This window comes from Bombyx mori, chromosome 14 (assembly GCF_030269925.1).
Source record: "Bombyx mori chromosome 14, ASM3026992v2".
NCBI classification, from domain to species: domain Eukaryota; kingdom Metazoa; phylum Arthropoda; class Insecta; order Lepidoptera; family Bombycidae; genus Bombyx; species Bombyx mori.
In genome coordinates this window covers 5,011,512-5,033,928 of record NC_085120.1, presented here as the reverse complement: position 1 = coordinate 5,033,928, position 22,417 = coordinate 5,011,512, and the positions used below count along the sequence as shown (strand labels likewise).

General features: G+C 36.4%; 1 protein-coding gene and 1 long non-coding RNA gene across 4 annotated transcripts in view; one reads left to right on the top strand and one right to left on the bottom strand.

Annotated features, from left to right (window-relative positions):
- Stim1 (stromal interaction molecule 1) overlaps window positions 1-22,417 on the bottom strand; it is a 57,740-nt gene that overhangs the window by 10,504 nt on the left and 24,819 nt on the right. For 2 of the 3 annotated variants that reach the window (XM_012695693.4, NM_001135202.1), the window contains exons 3-9: window positions 21,729-21,848; window positions 20,657-20,769; window positions 19,193-19,308; window positions 3,958-4,151; window positions 3,093-3,212; window positions 1,590-1,757; window positions 447-581 (exon numbers count right to left, since the gene is read on the bottom strand). In XM_012695693.4, coding sequence (XP_012551147.1) covers window positions 447-581; window positions 1,590-1,757; window positions 3,093-3,212; window positions 3,958-4,151; window positions 19,193-19,308; window positions 20,657-20,769; window positions 21,729-21,848 — 966 coding nt within the window. Of the gene's footprint in view, window positions 1-446; window positions 582-1,589; window positions 1,758-3,092; window positions 3,213-3,957; window positions 4,155-19,192; window positions 19,309-20,656; window positions 20,770-21,728; window positions 21,849-22,417 lie in introns of all 3 variants that reach the window. The other variant, XM_012695684.4, reaches the window with a different exon arrangement.
- Window positions 7,778-9,473, top strand: LOC134200080 (uncharacterized). Its single transcript, XR_009974835.1, has 2 exons — window positions 7,778-8,382; window positions 8,581-9,473. It is a non-coding gene; the product is annotated as an uncharacterized LOC134200080 (long non-coding RNA).

Below are 22,417 nucleotides of genomic sequence, written 5' to 3'. Positions count from 1 at the left end.
AAGACTTACGTGATCAGTATAATATATTATATAAGTATATTATTATGAATGTACAATGGTCAGTAATTATATAATTTTTTTCCTATTATGGGAACCTTTAATATTAAAGTTCATTCCGTCCGGACGTAGCTATAAGTCTGTTAGGCTAACAGCGATAGGCCAGGGAAAAAAATTCATTATTAAATTTTTTATTTCATGTTTTAAAAATCACAAACCCTCTATTTAAGCTTTCAATACCAAATTCACCCAGTTAAAGTAAGACTAAATAAAATAAGCAATTATAAGTGAACACTTATTTGTAACCAGAACGATTTACATTTTACAGACAGGACACGCTTTCAAACTTGTAATTGGTTACCTATTTCAGCCTCTCCAAAAGCAATCGTCTAGATCGGTCTAAGTATATCGCAGCTGGCCACAGATATTACTATAAAATATTCATTCACCTGTAGCTCTTGAGTGACCTCGTTGAGTGCAGTGCGCGCTTCCACAATGGACCGATCCACGTCGTCTATGGACTTGCCGTGCGTCGACACGAAGGCGCCGACCAAACTAGAACGCTTCTTGCGTAATTTTTCGCACTAAAAAAGAAAAAAAAACACGTAAGAATTCTATTGAACATTTGATCATCGTTTTATTGCTGTGCTTTCCGGTCATCGTTCTGGTAAATGAACCCACAGACACAGCCCCCTGAGTTCTTCTCAGTGGGTCGCGTTTCCGACCCGGTGGTAGATTCAACGAAGCACGGCTCTTGCTAGGGTTCGTGTTAGCAACGTCGCCAGGTTTGAGCCCCGTGAGATCACCTACTAGTTAAATCTACGCTGAAATAATCCCTCAAGACCAGCTTAGGTAGGAAAAAAAAAGCTGTCCTTTATTGACACATCGTGAGTCGCGACATTAACTTATACGTTCCGGTAGACCTTGAGACGTGACTGATTGTTTTTCGAACGCTACTTTAATCTTTACAGTCTTAAAAGTCTGCTATATTGTTTGCGATCCCAAGGACCTAAAACAACTAGTATGATCTTTCCACCACTTGTCCATGGTGGAAATATTTTTCTTAAGCCCATCACAAGCTTATATACCTAGATCATTATTCCCAAAGTCAATGTTGCATCGACCAGACAGATTGTTCAAAAAATCTAAACCAAATCAAAGGTCCGTGTTGTTTTTTTTATATGATTTAGGGATTACTGTTGGTCTGAAGGCCTTTCCAGTTTCACCAGGACAGGCGAGCGAACAAGGGCTAAGTCAGAATGGGCGGGATTTGCTAACAGCTACCCGAACGCCTCCAAGGGAAACTTAACAAATCAAGAGCAGAGGCTTCGCGAATGAATCTACTACCGGATCGGAATCGCGACCCGCTGAGAAGATTCGGGGAGAAACTCAACGGGCTGATATTTAGGTTAGATTGCACGTCGAACTCTTTGCCGAGTTCGCCTAGTATGATTACCGGGGTCCCTACTCCTAGTGTTAGAGCTGAAGGCGTCTAATGTAAGGGTTATTGGATCTGATGGATCCGTGTTGTCCGGAACCCATACAGTCATATAAGGGAAAGGTTCGTAAAGTCTGTGAGCGGGATCCCTCACCGCGTCCCTAGCCTGTTGCAGCTGTAGGTCGGCCTGCTGCTTCTTCCTGAGGTAGGATCTGTTCTCGACCTCGTGCGTCAGCTGGAGCCACTGCTGGAGCCCGGGAGGAGGGGCCCAGCACCGGTCCTCGAGCTCACCCTCCGCCCTACGGAGTTCAGCTCGCAACATCTACAAATAGCAAATGAAAAAATCATAACCAAATATACTGGTGCTAACAATTTACTGGTGGTAGGAGCTCTTGTGAGTCCGCACGGGTAGGCACCACTAACTCGCCCATTTCTGCCGTGAAGCAGTAATGCGTTTCGGTTTGAAGGGTGGGGTAGACGTTGTAACTATACTGAGGAGACCTTAGAACTTATATCACAAGGTGGCGCATTTACGTTGAAGATGTCTATCGGCTCCAGTAACCACTTAACACCAGGTGGGCTGTGGGCTCGACCCATCGAAACAATAAAAAAAAACTTTTGGATTTAGCGTAAGAGTAAGAATGGTTGGATTATATTTTTTTCAAATCTTGAAATTACAGAATTTTCTTTTCCTTTCTCACTAGGTGGGGTCGGCACAATGAATTTTTCTATTCCATTCTCCTCTATCAGCCGTCATCTCAACACTTACTCCTCTCTCTCTCTCATACCGTGTATCACACACTCCATCCATATCTTCTTCGGTCGACCTCGTAATGGTCGGTCCCTTTACCTTTTATTTTTAGGATTGAAGGATTACTCGTGGCCAATACAGGTGGGCCAGCAAAGGCTCAGCCAGGAGGTTGCGCTACCCTTTTCCATACATCTCTTAGTCACATGCATCTCCTCTCTACACATCACATGTCCATACCACATTGAAATTACAGAATACAAAACATATCAAAAATACATTCCATACAAATTGTTGCGTTTTTTGCTAAAACTTACATACTATCTCTTTTAAAATGATGTCTGTCTATGATGTATGTGTATTTGAGATAAAATCAGATTTTCCCAAATTCAGTCTACTTAAATCAATTCACGTGATTAAATGTTAAGGCTGATAAAACATTACATATTCAAACCCCGATGATTGTAATACATCCAAAAACGGTCTTTTTTTATGGGAATGCTTTAATGGCTTGAAATTGCTTCAGCGATCTGACTTGTCCGATCTGAATTGTAATTATATTCTATGTCGCATAAAATTCACATCTGACATCAACGAAAAAAAAAATATACTTCTGAATCTCATTCAAAAATTCAAACTAAATTTAGTTCGAAAACGTTTCGTATTATTTGAAACGACGTCAATTTAAATCATTTACATTAATTCACAATAAAATTTTATGTTAAACACTACAGTTTGCTAATAAAAAAAACACGAACCAAAACCCAAATGGTAAATTGCATTGTTTTCGACAAGAAAAAAATGTGTTCACGATTTCACAGGATTATTATTATTACTAGCAAAAAAACATAAGTGTGTGTGTTTTTGTTTGTGATAATGTTTTTCGGAAATCTTTTTTTATGTCCTCACCTCGACTTCGGCTTTGAGTTTAGACACTTCGAGATCCGACGTGGTCGTGTTCAGGACTGGCGTGTCACTTGTCTCTTTAAGTTTCTTTTCTAGATTTTTCTTCTCTGTTGTTGCACTTTCCTGTAAAACGTTCATCATTTTTATCTTACGACCGTCCTTAACAGTGTGGTCCATAAATATGGCAACACTATTGTCGGCACCAATCTCGAAACTTCGAAGTCTCAATTTTAGTTTACACGGATCGCCATTCAATGGACCGGCATACATGCTCGCAGCAGATAAATTACATGCCTGCGAGTTTCGAACACCGGCTCAGTAGCATCGCTCGATACGAATGCACCAGACGTCTTATCCTTTAGGCCAAGATGACATCATGAAGTCATATATACACACTCTTGCTGCAAATTAATCGTATTAAGTTTACGTAGTCGTTTTGAAGTCGTCGTGGCCTAAAGGATAAGACGTCCGGTGCGTTCGTATTTAGCGATGCACCGGTGTTCGAATCCCGCAGGCGGGTACCAATTTTTCTAATGAAATACGTACTTAACAAATGTTCACGATTGACTTCCACGGTGAAAGAATAACATCGTGTATTAAAAATCAAAATCCGCAAAATTATAATTTGCGTAATTACTGGTGGTGGGACCTCTTGTGAGTCAGCACGGGTCGGTACCACCATTCCGCCTACTTCTGCCGTGAAGAAGTAATGCGTTGCGATTTGAAGGGTGGGGCAGCCGTTGTAAATATACTGAGACCTTAGAACTTATATCTCAAGGTGGGTGGCACGTTTACGTAGTAGATGTCTATGGGCTCCAGTAACCGCTATCTAAGCAATAAAAAAAAACCTAGTGCTACACCGACCTACCTGTTCTAGTCGTGCCTTCTCGAGTTCCTTCTGCATCTCGTCCAATGCCATCTCGGCTCTCCGTAATTGTTCCATGTCGCGCAGCATCCGTTGCACTTGTGTCCTGCTCGCACGTCCCGCGCGCAACGCGGCCCAACCCCCCACAACAGCGCCGAGCAGCAACGAAGCGAGGAGCCAGTCCTTCCATCTGCTACCTTCTGGAATAACGATCGTTCCGACCAATAAGAAAGACATCTGCTCTTATTGACAAGATTTTTACTGGTGGTAGGACCTCTTGTGAGTCAGCACGGGTAAGTACCGCCACCCCGCCTATTTCTGCCGTGAAGCAGTAATGCGTTTCGGTTTGAAGGGCGGGGCCGTTGTAACTATACTGAGACCTTAGAACTTATGTCTCAAGGTGGGTGGCGCATTTACGTTGTAGATGCCTATGGGCTCCAGTAACCACTTAACACCAGGTGGGCTGTGAGATCGTCCACCCATCGTCCACCCACCCATCAGTTTTTTACTAAAAGCTTTTGTAGAAAAGTCAGCTGTGACAAATTTTTGGGGTGCATGCAGTTGCAGCGTATTTCGGAACTGAAGAGTACATAATATATAAAGTGAACTTGGATGACGACTTCTACATACACATCACAGGAATTAGAACTATAAAATAGGAACATCGTGACAATGACGGTCAAACCGAAGTACTACTTTTTAAATATTTTATAATGACTTTACTTTTACGAATATCTGTCAAATATTTACAATAATTGATTTTACACCCCACGTAATTTTTCAATAAAATGATTTGTGTTTTTATCTCAGTTTTTTTTAAAATTAATGATTGATTATTAAAACTACTAAGTTTGTTTATTATTTTATAAATTATGTTAATAGATTGATGTAAGAATTATCTCACCAAGCAGATAGCCGAAGAAAAATAATTACATATATTCGACATTTTGCTTGTTATTTAAAAGTATATTTCATTGAACCTCTTCATTGTGAAAAAAAATGAGAGGCAATCGAATCATCTGTGATAATTATTTTAAGATAACTATATTAAGATAATTATTTTAAGATCCTAACTAGTGGTAGGACCTCTTGTGAGTCCGCGCGGGTAGGTACACCACCCTGCCTATTTCTGCCGTGAAGCAGTTATGCGTTTCGGTTTGAAGGGTGGGACAGCCGTTGTAACTATACTTGAGACCTTAGAACGTATATCTCAAGGTGGGTGGCCATTTACGTTGTAGATGTTTATGGGTTCCAGTGACCACTTAACACCAGGTGGGCTGTGAGCTCGTCCACCCATGTAAGCAATAAAAAAAAAAAAGAGATGATCATTCCAAGTGATACATATAAACGATCCAAGCAATTGTAACGCATCACTTCGTGTGATTCTTAAAATATGTAACAATCAAACTATAATAATAAATGCAAATGAGCAAGCACTAAATGAAACACTTCACTATATTCGTTTCCGCGTTATGTATCTGAACGTGATCGGTAATGAATTTACTAATCAATAAGTATCATTTTTTTTATCAACTTATTAGCCTAGGTGGGCTAATTTATGAGGGGCCAATTTTGATCATTTACAGCCAGCATTACGTATAGTGGAAAATTATTTGTTTTTTGTTGTTTTTTTTTATTGCTTAGACGTGTGGACGAGCTCACAGCCCACCTAGTGTTAAGTGGTTACTGGAGCCCATAGACAAAAACGGTGCTCATTTCTGCAGTAGACCAGTCGTGCTTTTCTGTAAATGAGTGAGACCGCCCGAATACAAAACAATTGAAGCTTCAACAGATTGTCTCGAGATAGTAAACACGACAGCTATTAACACGTTTTAATTAGCTTGGTATGTGTCAACACTTATGATTTACTTCAAAATGTGCACACGTATCGAGGATCTTTGACGGTGCCATAATTGTATTACTACACACCTGCACAGGGTATGTAAAATATAAAAAAAAATGGTTCAGTTCGCTATTAAAGTGTGATGCTTGTATTACATGTTTCACTGGTGGTAGGACCTCTTGTGAGTCCGCACGGGTAGGTACCACCACCCTGCCTATTTCTGCCGTGAAACAGTAATGCGTTTCGGCTTGAAGGGTGGGGCAGCCGTTGTAACTATACTGAGACCTTAGAACTTATATCTCAAGGTGGGTGGCGCGTTTACGTTGTAGATGTCTATGGGCTTCACAGTAACCACTTAACACCAGGTGGGCTGTGAGCTCGTCCACCGATCTAAGCAAAAATGTTTATTTTAATTAGATTACAGTACCTGACGTGGGCATATATGGATCATCTAGTATAGTTCAAATTAAAAGGGGCCGATAGACACAGTGTAGATACCGCCAGCATATTTGCGGCTTCTTTCAAAGAGAACACATGATTTGGTTTATGGCAGGATCAGTGTGCTTAGTGCGAGTTTTTTAACGTTCTCGATAGCGTAAAAGTTAGCTCATATTTGTATGGAATGAGATCGTTTGCCTACGTTTGCCGCTAGGGGCGCTGTTCCAACTGCAGACAAAATGTGAGTTAACTTTTACGCTATCGAGAACGTTAAAAAACTCGCACTAAGCACACTGACCGAGAGGACGGAACTTACATGCACACACCTTAGCACCAGTCAATACAAATGACTAACCATACCGGCCGGTACGCTTTTCCTCTTTACCAAATAGATCTATAAAATGTGTTTCTCAATAAGTTTGTTCAGTAATAATAAATAACCTTCAGCGAACTGTTGAGTACACATCTCACATGTAAATTCATTTCCGTTGTAATTAAGTTTTGTTTAAAAACCAATATTTATTGTTGTTACCCAAAAAAAAAGAATTTAGTTATTAAATCGTTCGTTGCTGCTATTTTAGAAAATCTACACAAAAATATTTATTTTATTTAAGATTTTTCTGTTACAAGTAACAAATAGTAATCAAATACGTTCGTTGAATTGTAAAAGGTGACACATAAATTAAAAAAGCGGTTCTTTATAGTTTTTTCCTCAAACGAAATTACATAGTATAACCTCAGTTTGATAATTCTATAATATTACAAAGTAAATATTTTTTAATATTCAAAAAGGCACTTCAAACAATGACATCATTATTTAAACGTGTTAAAAAAAACATTTAAATATAAACTGTTTAGTACAAAAATGTTTATTACCATCATCTGTCAGATCAACATACCGCCCACAGAGAAGCAAATAAACACAGTAAGACGCTATTAAAGTGAACCAAATGTCAAACACCATTTATAACATTTTCACGAACACTGCATAAGTGGCGGATGGTAAAACGAAAAAAAAAAAAAAATCAACGCATCACACCGCACTGTCCTACTTCACCAACGAAACTCGTCAAATGAAGTCAAATCATTCTTGTGAATTATGACGTCACTGTAGAGACACCATCTATCGAAGCATTGCAGGACATTCTCCTGCTTTAGAACGATCTATTAAAATGTAAATCTCATTTATATAATTCAAGGGCATATTATTGTATATTTTTTTCTGGGTTCGACCAATGTAAGTCACAAAGTTTCGTTTTCATCGTACCTACCTATTATAATTGAGGCCCGAGAAGGAAATCAAGCAATTCTCGTATATTTCGGTATTAGATAATTATCACTAACATATTATTAAGAAAATCTTCGTGTAGATTATATTTTTGTAGTGAATACATATCAAATCAAATCAAATCAAATCAAAAAAGTTTTATTCAACATAAATGAAAGTACATACTTATTGAACGTCAAAAGAATTACCGCCAATTCACAAGAATTAGCCTCCGTCCTGAGAAGAATTGGCAAGAAACTCAGCGGGCATGTTTTTTTTTTTTTTTTTTAATATTAGATTTTTATTTTAATTTTTTTTTTTTTTTTTTTAAATATTCATATTACAATAAGTAATTATAACATAACAATTTTACAATATTGAAATTCCCGGAGCGAGCAACTCATTCCCACTTTGTGCAATCTTCTAGATAATCATTGACTTTATAGTAAGCTTTATTGCACAGATGTTCTTTAATAGTTTTCTTAAACCTATGTATATGTAGGTTCTGAACATCTTGTGGGATTTTGTTGTACAGGCGCACAGACAAACACCCGAATGAATTTCGTATCTTATGTAACCTACTCATCGGCACAACAAGCTTGTGTTTGTTCCTAGTATTTCTATTATGTATGTCCGACATCTTAGGAAACTCCTCAATATGTTTACGAACATACTTCGATCAATAATACTACTAGATCCGCGATTAGCGCTTCAAAAGCGGCCCGAAAAATAAGACCACAAATAAATTTGTGGTCTTATTTCAAATTAGTATGGTCCAATCATAGCCAACACTAAGACGTCAAAACGCTGCAATGCGCGTTCAAAAACTGAGTAAAAAACCACCGTAACACCAAGGTTTTGGAAGGAATATCTTTTTTTGGTAAATTTATATTATTAAGTGTTTTTCATAAAATAATAAACACAATTATATTGTAAATAAAACACAATTTACGAATATTGTAATTGTTTGGCCAATGTTTGCAACAAGGCACCAACTATTGTAACAAACATCACCTATTCTTGGACAGGGAATGCATAGAGTAGTTTTGTTATTTTATAATGTTATTTTTGTTTGTAGATTTCCTAGTAGCCCCTTGTCGCTGTGCACAATGGATATGTATTGTCGCGAAAGAAAGAGGAGAAGAAATATAGAACTCTTTTAAAAATTCTAGAATTGTTCAATGGTGGTGGCAAATCAATGCAAAAAAGTATTAAAAAAACTTTATATGTATGTGTAAATATTTTAAGCGTATATGCTGAAAAGGATTTGTTTTCTGGGGGAAACGAACACAGCCATAAAATAAGCCTAAATTAAACTGATTATAGAAAAATTCATTGATATAAGATTACATTATATTTGTAAAAAAGAAACCGCTCATATAAAAATGACTTCTAAAAGACAGCTTTATAACAAACTGAATCTGTTTAAAGGTAATTAAACCTACATTATTGTTTTAATTACTTCTGTATAAAGAATACGTGGAAAACATGTTTCGTGTTTCCTTTCATATTTTTTTTTACTTTATTCAATTTTATTTTTTATCACCTATTTGTTGTAATAGCGGCAATGTAAAATATTATCTACTACTTTTTTGAATCGGTCAAAAATAGTTGCGACCATACAAAACAAACCTAAAACAAATATGTATATTCTGCAACTCTATGTCTTTCAATACTTACTGTGTTCTGAGCATTGAAATGTAATACCAAGAACTACATCTTGTTCCACAATACAATAAGCACGAAATTTTAAACAAATATTTTTAACCTTATAAATTAGGCTTTAAGTATCATTTTAGAATAAATATTTTTGTACTGATGACTTTTTATGTTCAAGTGACATTTTAAATTTATTCCATAATATTCTTTTTCTGACGAAAGGACCTAAATACATATATTTTGCAATGGTAATTAAACTTTATGTTTAAGTATTAAGGTTTATAATAAACTGAAGTCGTTAACATTATTAAACTTTTTTCTAAGAAATGAAGATGTTTTCGTGGCCACTGGAGCGTCTTATTTTTGTTCCTGATCCGTAATCTAGTACTATTATTGATCGAAGCGAACATACATCAAATTTTCAAAGATGTACTGGGATGGCATAGTGAGAACTTTAATTTCTTTAAATTTTTCCCTCAGGGATTCCCTTGAGTGCATGTTATAAATAGCACGTATAGCTCTTTTCTGCAGAATAAATATCATTTCTACATCGGCCGCATTGCCCCATAGCAAAATGCCATAGGACATGACACTGTGGAAGTAACTAAAGTAAACTAAACGGGCCGTGTCCGCATTTGTTAACATTCTAATTTTTTTTACTGCGTATGCTGCAGAGCTAAGCTTACTCGCCAATTTATGAATATGAGGTCCCCACTGCAGTTTGGAGTCCACTGTTATACCAAGAAATACGGTTGACTCAACAAGCTCCAATGATTCCTCAGAAACAATTACATTACTATCTACTTGTCTCACATTTAAAGATGATTTAATACATTTTAAAGTAAATTTAATACATTTCGTTTTCTTACTATTCATTAATAGGTTATTGATACGGAACCAATGAACCACACACGAAATCGCATCATTCACTTCGTCATAGACTTGTAATTGTCGTTTAATTTTAAATAATAAAGATGTATCATCTGCGAATAATACGACCTCGTGTCGCGACTCAATAAAACTAAGCAAATCGTTTATATATATTAGAAATAAAAAAGGACCCAAAATGGAACCCTGAGGTACACCCATTTTCAACGTGGTGCCTGAAGATCTATTTCCTTTCACATCTACTGTTTGTATCCTTCCTGATAAATAGGAAGTAATAAGTTCCAATGCACCATCCCTAATACCATAGTGATGTAGTTTCCTCACCAATGTTTCATGTTCAACACAGTCAAATGCTTTAGATAAGTCACAGAAAATTCCAAGACAATCATGCGATTCCTCCCAAGATTGAAATATATTTTTGATTAGATAAGCACCTGCATCAGTTGTAGAGCGACCCCTTGTAAACCCGAATTGTTTATTATGAAGCAGGTTATTTGATTTAAAATGTTCTAAAAGTTGTGTCAAAATAATGTTTTCAAAGATTTTACTCAACGTAGGAAGTACTGAAATAGGTCTATAGTTAGAGGGGTCATCAGTACTACCAGATTTAAAAAGAGGAATCACTTTACTATGTTTCATTAAGTCAGGAAATACACCACACTTAATACAATCATTAAAAATACTAACAAGATGAGAAGCAATAATGTCTATTACAGACTTCAAAACCTTTACTGATATTCCCCACAAGTCAGCTGTATTTTTCACATTAAGGCTATTAAAGCTTTTTATTATATTGTTTGAATTAATTTTCTTAAATTTAAAAATTTCATTGCATTTCTTGACATGGTTATGCAATAATATTTCAGCTGCTGTGGGGGATGAATTTAGAGATGTGGTAGTTGAAACTGGAATGTCAGAGAAAAACTTTTCAAAAGCATTAGCCACATCTTCATGACTAGTTACCAATTTATCGTCTATTTTTAACGAGAATTCTTGATGGCTATTTCTGACTTTTCCACTTTCTCTACCAATGATGTTCCAAGTCATCTTTATCTTGTCAGGGGCATTTTTGATTAAATCACTTACATGTAAAGATTTTGCCGCTAAACAAACTTTTCTAAATAGTTTGGAATAGTTCCTGACATATTGATGAAATGTTTCATCATTATTATAAGCTTTTTCAGAATACAGATCATACAATTTTTTTCTACTTTTGTACACTCCGGTGGTGGCCCACTCGCTGAACACCGTTTTGTTTTTTAATGTTACAGTTTTAGGAATAAATACATCAGTAAAGACCATATTAATTCTCTCAAACATATTTTGGTATGATAAATTTGGGTTTTTGTTATAAATAATTTCTGAATGTTCTTGCTTAATATTATTTCTAAACTTCTCAATTCGTTTTTTATTAATAGGAACAATCACAAGAGTATTTTTATCTTTAGAATTCATAATAGATTCAAAAGACACAAACACTATGGTCTGATGTTAATTGATTAATAATTTTTTTGTTAATCGGTGTTACATTTGTAAATATGTTATCTAAACATGTTGCCGATGTGGTCGTGGTCCTAGTAGGCTCTAGAAATAAGTTTGGGAGGTTATATGACTTTAACAATGTTCTGAATCTAATAGTGGTATTTGTGTTTTCTAAAAGATTGATATTATAATCACCACATACAAAAATTTGTTTATTAGAGACAGAAAGCTTTAGCAATACATTTTCCAAAATATTTTCAAAAGAATCATATAACGCATCAGGAGGTCTGTACACACTTACAACAATATATAGCTTGTTTATATGTTTTATGATATAGCTATAATGACTTACCTAATTAAAACAGTAGATAGTCAGCGTTTTTATCTAGTGCAAGACTATTATGAAACAAAACAATACAAGTTTTAATTGGATGATTAAAATGTTATGTGTATGTTGCTATATGTTGATTTGGAGCATTAGGCTATTTTCTAGTATTTTGGAATTTAAACTTTTAAATTGCGAGTTAGAACAACAAATTCTAACAATATTCAAGTCGGACGAAAAGATATAAATTGCCAAAAAATAATAATTTATGAAAGCGCTTCAACCAAACCTAAATCAGCCAAAATGGAAGTTTGAATTTATAATCACACATAATTATTATTTTTTTATTTTTTATTGCTTAGTTGGGTGGACGAGCTCACAGACCACCTGGTGTTAAGTGGTTACTGGAGCCCATGGACGTCTACGACGCAAATGTGCCACCCACCTTGAGATATAAGTTCTAAGATCTCAGTATAGTTACAACGGCTGCCCCACCCTTCAAACCGAAACGCATTACTGCTTCACGGCAGAAATAGGCAGGGCGGTGGTACCTACCCGCGCGGACTCACAAGAGGTCCTACCACCAGTAAGTTATTGAACTACTGTTGTTACTACTATAAAAATGTAGAATTATAATCTTCTAGAAATCAACGATGAAACAATTTAGTTCGCGATAAACACGGAAAATCACGAAATGTTCTTTAATTAAAAAAAAACGTGGTCACTTCAGAAAGTAGTAGTTTAATAACACGTCACAAGTAGTAATAATAAGTTGGGACGAGACTTTATATCCGATTCATCCGTTTCGCGCTCATCGATTCTTGTGCAGTGTTATTTCACGGGCACAATTCAAATGGTTCATTGTCGGTTGTTATGGCTCGACATGTAATTCTACTCGTTAGCGGTTGCAGATAATCGTTCTAAAGTATATGGTTGGGTGAATGAATGAATAGTGATTAAATTTTCAGTAGATTAAGATGTGAGTATTCGTTTAATATGTTATAATACTATTCACAGGGGATCTTGATCTTGAAGTGTTTTGTTTGGAGCTCGGAATTGAGTTGCAAATAAAATTATTTATCCTCTGGCTCAGATATTCGTAAACTCTCGTTCATGTAGTTTTCAAAAGTTATTTAACAAATTAGACGATAAAAAATTTATTGACATAAAGTACATGAGCATTAACTCAGTGTCTAATTTCAGTCCGATCTACTGCTGGACATGAAGTAGTAGTGTTTTTGTATAAAATCGTAATAATATGTATTTATTTTATTTATTTATGGCCAATGGTTACAAGACCTTATAGCCTTATGTATTTATTTATCTACGATGTTGCCGTTTAACAAACGTTTTGAAACGTAATTCAAGTATAACTGGCATTCTAAATTCAAACGAATTTTATTTTAAAATTAAGAAACTTTATTTTCAAATTCAGTCATTTGTTTATTGATTGGTGCTTTGTTTTCACTACATTTGTATCTTTTCATCAATATGGACCGGATAAAAATTGAAATTTTGATCCTCGAAAACTAAAATCGACAGCAACAAATTAAAGATGATATTGGAAGCTAACCCATAGACACAGCCCACTGAGTTTCTCGCCGGATCTTCTCAGTGGGTCGCGTTTCCGATCCGGTGGTAGGTTCTGCGAAGTACTGCTTAGTACTGCGAAGTAAGTACTAAGAAACGGCCGTTTGGTGTAGTGGTAAGTGACATGGTCACTACACAAAGGGGTCGCGGGTTCGAATCCCGCCAAGGGAAGATATTTGTATGATAAATATAAATGTCTTTTCCAGGGTTATGGATGTATATTAAATATATGTATGTGTATAATAAAAATCTTACATTTATTTCCGTTATCTGGTACCTGTAACACAAGTTCTTTACGAACTTATCACGGGACCAGTTAACGTGGCGTGATTGTTAGTAAATATTTATTTATTTATTTATTTATTTACTGCTCTTGCTAGGGCCAGTGTTAGCAGCACTCCCATTTTGAGCCCCGTGAGCTCACCTACTAGTTTGATGAATTTAGAATAACCCCTTGAGGTTACTAGAACAGGGTCACTGTTTGGTTGGTCTAGTGTCACTATAATTCATCACATCTTCCGTACACCTGACTAGTGGTAGGACCTCTTGTGAGTCGGCGCGGGTAGGTACCACCACCCTGCCTGTTTCTGCCGTGAAGCAGTAATGTGTTTCGGTCTGAAGGGTAGGGCAGCCGTTGTAACTATACTGAGATCTTAGAACTTATATCTCAAGGTGGGTGGCGCATTTACGTTGTGGATGTCTATGGACTTCAGTAACTACTTAACACCAGGTGGGCTGTGAGCTCGTCCACCCAACTAAGCAATAAGAAAAAAAAAAGAGATGCATCGATACCATGTTTGCATATTTTAATTGATAGAAATAAAAATTACTTATACAAAAATGTCTAACTTTCTGTATACGAAACGGGAGTTTTGTAGGTAAAAGACCTAATGTTATAATTGAAATATTGGAGCGGGCCATATATTCCCGTGGATGTCGAATGCGGGACATCTTCTGCTTATTATATGCAAACGATAGCCTTCTCAGGAACGGTAGGAGGGCGGCCGGTAGAAAAAATCATGTCAAATCCATATGCAGCCTATTATATAATATATATGCATAGTGTGTGTCTTTTAAATAAAAACCACATAATTTATTTTCCGTGCAACTTAAGTCAAAGAATTCAGTTGTTATTCGTACATTACAACAAAAAGTCAAACGACAGACGATAAATGTGTTTTTTTGCGGATTCACCGGCGATCATAACGATGACAATGTGGCCTTCAGCAGCCGATACAATTGTTGGTCACGCTATGCCGAATATCATCCACGCAAAATCATCAAGCATCTAATGTCCCTCTCGCACTCGGCACATTTTAAGTTGACTAAAAAAGGACATTTCGTTCTTTTTTTTTAGAACTCTGAGTAGTACTATGTAGGTTGTAATTAACATCGTACAGCGCTATGGAGTAATTCATTATCGGTTCGTACAATCTCGAGATCTCGGAACACAATCTGCATAATGAAACAATCTAATTGAAAATATACTTTTTGCAGTTTTAATGAAGCTCGCGTTTGTATAATGTCGAATAAATTCTGTTGTTGTGGGTCTTCTTATAAATATTTATTTATTCACGGCGTGCATCATTAAGACTAGTCTTAGAGATTATTTATGAAAATTAACTAAAGATGGCGGTGGGGTAACCTGTGAGTAATTACTGGTGGTAGGACCTCTTGTGAGTCCGCGTGTTTAGGTACCGCCACCCTGCCTATTTTGGGCCGTGAAGCAGTAGTGCGTTTCGGTTTGAAGGGTGAGGCAGCTGTTGTAACTATACTTGAGACTTTAGAACTTATATCTCAAGGTGGATGGCGCATTTACTTTGTAGATGTCTATGGGCTCCAGTAACCACTTAACACCAGGTGAGCTGTGAGCTCGTCCACCCATCTAAGCAATAAAAAAAAAACACAAGTAACAGCTTCCCTAGTCTTTCTATATGAACGACACGGAAAAATGCTTCGCGGCAGAAGTAGAGTGAATAGTGTTGCCCACCGGTGCGTTCTTACAACACACTCGAACGTTTGTGCTACTGTCCAGCCATTCCAGCTATGAATGCGCAACAAATCAAATGCGATTCGCACAGCTGCAGCTTGAATGAACAAAAAAATATCGACAAACACAACTTCACTACACCTTATCACTCAGAGCCCTTTCTTAAATAAAATAAACATTGAAAATAAAAGTAGTTGTTTTAAACCTGACTTAAAATTGAAAAATATGTTCGTAATCAATTAATTTATCAAATAAAATACTAAACTTGAACTTAATAAAGCCGCAGCAACGAAATAAACACAACAGCAACAACATGTTTTCCATCAAACTATTCTAAGATCTAGTCTTGTAATACAATGGAATAATTAAGTTGATGAACATAATAATTAGTTATCGTACATAAGATCTTCAGCTGTTGTTGTTTAACTAACCGCCGAACCGTCGTTACGTTATGTACACTGAATCCTCTAGATTAGCGATTGGTAATGCGCGGCCTTTGATTTTCTAAAGAGTTATTGATCATCGATTCTTAAGAAAAGTTTATATTTGCGCGGCAAACCAAGATCACGAGTTACCTCGGCTTAAATACGCAATCAAGTCATGATTAATTTCATTGGAAACTGATGGACGATTATTAAAAACTATTTATAATGTATATTATTATAAAACTATTTATAATAATATACATTTTTTTTTTATTGAAGACATACCGAGAATATAAGCATAAGTTGGTTGTTTTATAAGATCTTCCTCAACCATTACTTTTAATAATTAATGCCCAAACGTATCACAGGTATAGAGAGATGTCTTTGCTGCCTTAGAATCACGTCCAGTCTAACATCGAACAGGGATTCGAAAATCCTTCAATTATTTTAATTTAAATATTGAATTTAAAACAATTGAAAGTCAATAAAATCATCACAAACATTAGAATGTAACTGTAACCACATTATGTGAAAATACATTAAAAAACGCAGCGTTATGGTTTCTTTTCACAGACTTCAAAAAGAGAAGGATTTTAAACAGACTTCATAGCTTTTTTTTTGGTGAACCGATTATGATTTATCTTTTTTATTTGAAAGCCGGTGCTTCCCATGTAATTCCTATGTAATCCAATTTTATCAAGGTATATATAACCAGTAGCTTTTATTATCCTTAATAATGCAAATTTAATTTATTTTGAATACATTGTTGATATTCTTATTTTATTTTGTTGAAGTCGGCTTTTTTATATTTTTGGTTTATTATGTTTTATATTCATTTAAATTTGCCACATATCAGTGTTCTCCGACCTACGGTCACTTTCTTGAGTGCCAAAAAAGACAGACACCATCGTGGAATAAAAATGTTTAAAAGTTTTGCTTGGTTATTTGCTTATATCAAATTATAGAGTTTGGACACTGGACCTTTTGTCATGTCTTAGTTTGAGTTGGTAGAAAGTGGGCTGTGAACTTGCCATAATTTACCCATTAAAAAAAACTTATTGCTGATTGCGTGACATAATATAGGTTGCCCTTTGCACCTCTTGACCTTATATATATAGAATGATAGTGCTGGAATGTCTGTAGACTCTGATAACTACCTTACAGGTGGTTCGTCTGATCATCTCCACTAGATGATAATAGATAAGTAAAAACACCAATAAGAAAGTTGTTATGAAGGAAATTAATTGTATTAAAACAATCATTCAAAAGATTTTTAAATTACAAAAAAAATGTAATAGTATATTTTTTGAATATGAATAACAACACATGATGATTGTATAATCTACAATCAGCACGTCGTTCATTTGACCTCAAATGACGTCACGACCAGATACACTCAGCAAGTTTTGTGAAGTTTGCACTGCAGTGTTATATACTCATCTGATCCTCTACTGTAATGTTGGTGGTATTTTAGTAATCTATTTGGCATACATTTTATGCTCAATACGTGTTTAAACTATTCTTTGGGTCGAGTAAACACAATTACTTATTGTATATACTAATTTATTCCCTGAAGAATTTTAATATGATAGGTTTTTGTCATAGTTTCTTTTACAAACTTTGTCTAGTTGACTTTAGCATTCTGATAAGAACTTTGTATTGGAACCGTATGTTACATAATCTTTGTTCGGTCCAAAATAACAGCTGTCATCTCTCGGCCTCATGAAGACAAGACCAGAGATTATATTATAATAATACGAACTAGCATCATAGGACTCCTAGCCAATAGATGGCGCACTTACATACAGATCGTTTAAAACTTTTACTGCATGCGAAATTTATAAATAATCTAAGGCTGGCTGCGGCAACCGACATATTTGAGCAGCCAGTTATAGCAGCCAATCGACGCCAATTTATGATCTTTTCGTCGAACGTTTTGGACTTTATCTCGTAAAAAACGCAAAGCAAAGAAAATACACTAGATTCATCCTCTTTTTCTAGAACGGCATTCAAAAGGCTTATTCTATAACTATTTTAAATATATTTATACATACCCAGACCGGTTGTTTTTAATACAAAAAATTGTACAAGCATGCTGTGACATATATCTAACTTTTAGCAAAATGAATATTCATTGGCTGCTACAGCAAGTGCGCGTTGTATTGGCTGCCGCAGCCAAGAGTTCTGGGCTGCTTATGTGCGCGGGGAGTCTTATCGAAAAAAAAGTATGTGCGTGCTTCGTTTACGACATAGTTAAGGAAAGGCTTCTATTCTAGTGCAGTTAACGAATGACAGATGGCGCGCGTCTAACTTCAACATTCGTTTTTTTAATACAGTAATTATTTACGGGTGACAGCCCTACATATTTATGGCACGCACTAGTAATGCGTTCCAGTTTTTTTTTTTGCCTACCCACTACTATTATCCTCGAGGAGTTATATTAGTTGCACCGAATGTGTAGAAGAGCTCTCTGGACTCAGCCTGGGAGACTTTGCTAACATTAGCCCTAGCAAGAGCAGTGCTTAGTTGAATCTACGACCGGATCGGAATCGCGACCCACTGAGAAGATTCACCGCGAAATTCAGTGTGTTGTGTTTGTGGGTCGGTTTGAAGGGCGGGACTGTCCTTAGTATGATAATTACTGGACCTCTTAAGAATCCGGACGGATAGGTACCAGCACTCTGCCTATTTCCGCCGTGAAGCAGTAATGCGCTTTGTTTTGAAGGGTGGGGTAACTGTCGTAGCTATACTGATACTTTAGAACTCATATTTCAAGGTGGGTGGCGGCATTTACCTTGTAGATGTCTATGGGCTACGTCCACCCATATAAAAAAAAAAGAGACTTAGAACTCAGTGTGGGTAACGCATTTACTTAGGTCATGTCGTATTTCTTGAGTAACTAATTAACACAAATTGGGCACGTAGCTCACGCTCAAGCATTAAAACAATTTTTTTTTTTTTTAATATTATTATTTGTGCAAAACAGAAAAATGGGCTAAATTAGTAACTGAATGGTACCCTCGAGAGGGGAAAACATTAAAAGGACGACCGTTCCAAAGGTGGGTAGACGATATAAAAGCTGTTGCAGGCTCTACGTGGAAGAGGAAATGCCACGACCGGAACTTATGGCAGGATTTGGGGGAGGCCTATGCGAAAGCAAAACAATCTTAGCCGATGTCAAATGAAAAGAAAAATGTACCTAAATATGAATTAAGGTTGTTAATAAAGGCTTCTTTATTATTTGTGACGGTAATCGCAACGCGACAGGATTTGTTTTATTATATTGTATATTTTTGTTATACTATATTATTAATTAAAAATCTTTGTTTACCTTTGGGTGGTCCAAAAAGCACAACGTCCATAGCTTTAAGCGCCAGCTTCTGTTTGTGTATGGGATCTTTGATGCCGAGCACATTGCTCAGATACTGCATGTTGTTTACGGCGAGTCTGCAAAGGAACTACGATTAAAATTGTGCGCTTACAATAAATAAATATTATACAGTATATATTGTGTAATCGACTTCAAGTCTGCAATTACATTTCGACTCATAAATTTATTTCCACGGACCGAAAATATATTATTGTTTTCGTTTATAAATGAAACAATTTTAATGGCCGATAATATAACTTAATAGTATAAATAAAACTATTTTTATGATTTAATTTCGCGTTATTTATTGCCATTATACTATACAAGACGTTTCGAATGCTTTACAGTTTTCGTAAATTATTCGATCGAACCGTTAAAATATTAACTGATGGTAGGATCTCTTGTGAGTCCGCGCGGGTAGGTACCACCACCCTGCCTATTTTTGCCGTGAAGCAGTAATGCGTTTCGGTTTGAAGGGTGGGGCAGCCGTTGTAACTATACTGAGACCTTAGAACTTATGTCTCCAGGTGGGTGGCGCATTTACGTTGTAGATGTCTATGGGCTCCAGTAACCACTTAACACCAGGTGGGCTGTGAGCTCGTCCACCTATCTAAGCAATAAAAAAAAATTCATTATGTCGACTACTCGCGAAAATTGAAGACTTAAGAATATTTCGTCGATATTCAACGATTATAATTCCTAGGCAATATTTCCAATGGTTTGATGACAAACAGATGGCGCTCAACTGATAAAGTAAGACAAAATATAGCAAGTATTAAAAAAAATACTAAAATTTTAATTTATTGCTTATATCTATACTAAAAATGCTATTGTATGTGTACATGTTTAGACGCTGGTATTTTAGTTTAGTATTATCATCGAATTAGATACGTGGCCAGTTACCAATGTTACGCAGTTTACCTAAGTCCATAGATATTAAGCTTGAAACAAGACCCGCTTTGAAACATCAAGTCAAAGTGTAAATATCACATCCTTCAAACCGGCACGCATGATTTATTACCACCTGAATACCTTTTTTCCCTACTTATCCGCTGGTAACGAAGTGGCCATTCCAGCTTCTCGCGGATGAAACAATAAACACCATTTCTTTCCTGTAAACCTAGACAGACCAATCTATCCGTGCGTTCTAACTATACAGAGTATTCAATAAATAAACCGTAATGACGCGTTTTGCACGACTTTAATACTTATGTGGCACTACCGTCTTATATGTGTCTATAGCGAGGTAGTCACAGGTTGCGAGAGGTCGTTGAACCCGTTCCAAATATAAAAATCAAAATTATAGTGAAACGTAGTTTTAGATCGCGATTTTATATTGTTTCTGGAATAACAATCAGTTTTAGTTCTCATATTATTCTCCTAGTATTATCTCCTTAGTTCAATTATAATTGCCATTAAACATACCTTGGTAACGTAGCGCCAGTGACTTTGTGCTGTAAAAATAATGTTGTGTACTGCGGAAGATCCACGGATTCTGATAACCATTCGACCGTTTGCTCCACCGTCCAATTGTGAACCTAAAAGATAAAGGAATAAAATAAAAAAAAGTTTAAAAACAAAGGAAAAAAAAACGCGCTTAAATAGCAAATAGAACTACAATTAATTTCATCTTTTTTATCATGTTAATACTGGTTGAGATATTAGAGCGAACTTAAGAGTCCCTGATGCCTGTGCAAATTATGAAGTTAATCGGGCGTCTTGAGGTTGGCGAAAATGACGTCTGATTCTGTTACATACAAAAAAACGTATATATCGAGCCATTAAATGCATGTCAATATATTTGTAGCATAGTTTTATTTTTAAGGGCTGTCGGCCCACAGAGTTTCTCGCCGAATCTTCTCAGTGGGTCGCGTTTTCGATCCAGTAGTGGATTCTGCGAAGCACTGCTCTTGCTAGGGCCAGTGTTAGCAACACCTCCGGTTTGAGCTCCGAGAGCTCACCTACACACTAGGGTAACGCTGATATAGCCTCTCAAGGCTATCAGCAAAGGTAGGGAATAAAAAGGGCTGTCGATGTCATGAACTTATATTATGTCAATTTCCTTGTATTTTACCTAATATGTTAATTATATCACATAGCCTAACACGACTGTGTATCACACCTAAAAGTTCTCTATTCCGATCTACACTTAATATATAAAAATGAGTGTGTATCCCTGACTTATGAATCCTTACATTGTTTATCTAATTTATTCGAAATTTTATTACAGCTTCTGACACATCATGGGCTTTTGCTACATTATCTAAAATCTTAATAAATTGATGTATTTCAACCGTGGTTTGAAAGGAGTCCTCAGAGGTAGGTGCGGGTTGGTTGTACCATTGGCATAGCTAATGTGCGGACGATGGCATTCACTCACCATAGGATGGGTCGCTGCCTCGACTGCTCAATGTATAAAGAATTAGCAATGGTCATAGCGGTGTGCGACCGTTTTTCACTAAAAATACTATGTTTTATCTATCTCACAGCCACTGACCTCCGATCTAAGCCACGCCTCCCATAGTTCCTTGACAGATATGTGCATATCGTCATTGTGGTGGAACGCCCTCTGTCGCTTCTCGTAGCCGCTGTCGTACTGCAACTCTTCGCGGAGGAACTGAAAATAAATAATTATTTTTAATATATTTACTGGTGGTAGGACCTCTTGTGAGTCCGAACGGGTAGGTACCACCACCCCGCCTATTTCTGCCGTGAAGCAGTAATGCGTTTCGGTTTGAAGGGTGGGGTAGCCGTTGTAACTATACTGAGACCTTAGTAGAACTTATATCTCAAGGTGGGTGGCGCATTTAGATGTCTATGGGCTGCAGTAACCACTTAACATCGTCCAACCATCTAAGCAATAAATAAAAAATAAAAAAAACATACATATAAACATGTTTACTTAAATCGATCTCTTTAGTGACGTAATGGTGAATAATTTGGAGCAGTCGGGGCTTACAGGATACGGCGACCAGTATACTCGTATCAAGCATCTGTTAATTTTTTTTAAAATGTAACACGAACTTAACATGTGTTCACAAACGACTTCTGCGTTACTGTAATACATAATTGTGTATTGAAAAAACAAATTTATAATTTGCGTCATAAGTTCCGGTTTGAAGCAGCACGGGTCACCTGTTACACAATACAATTGATCTCATGTCTCAAAGTGGTGGTCATCTACTT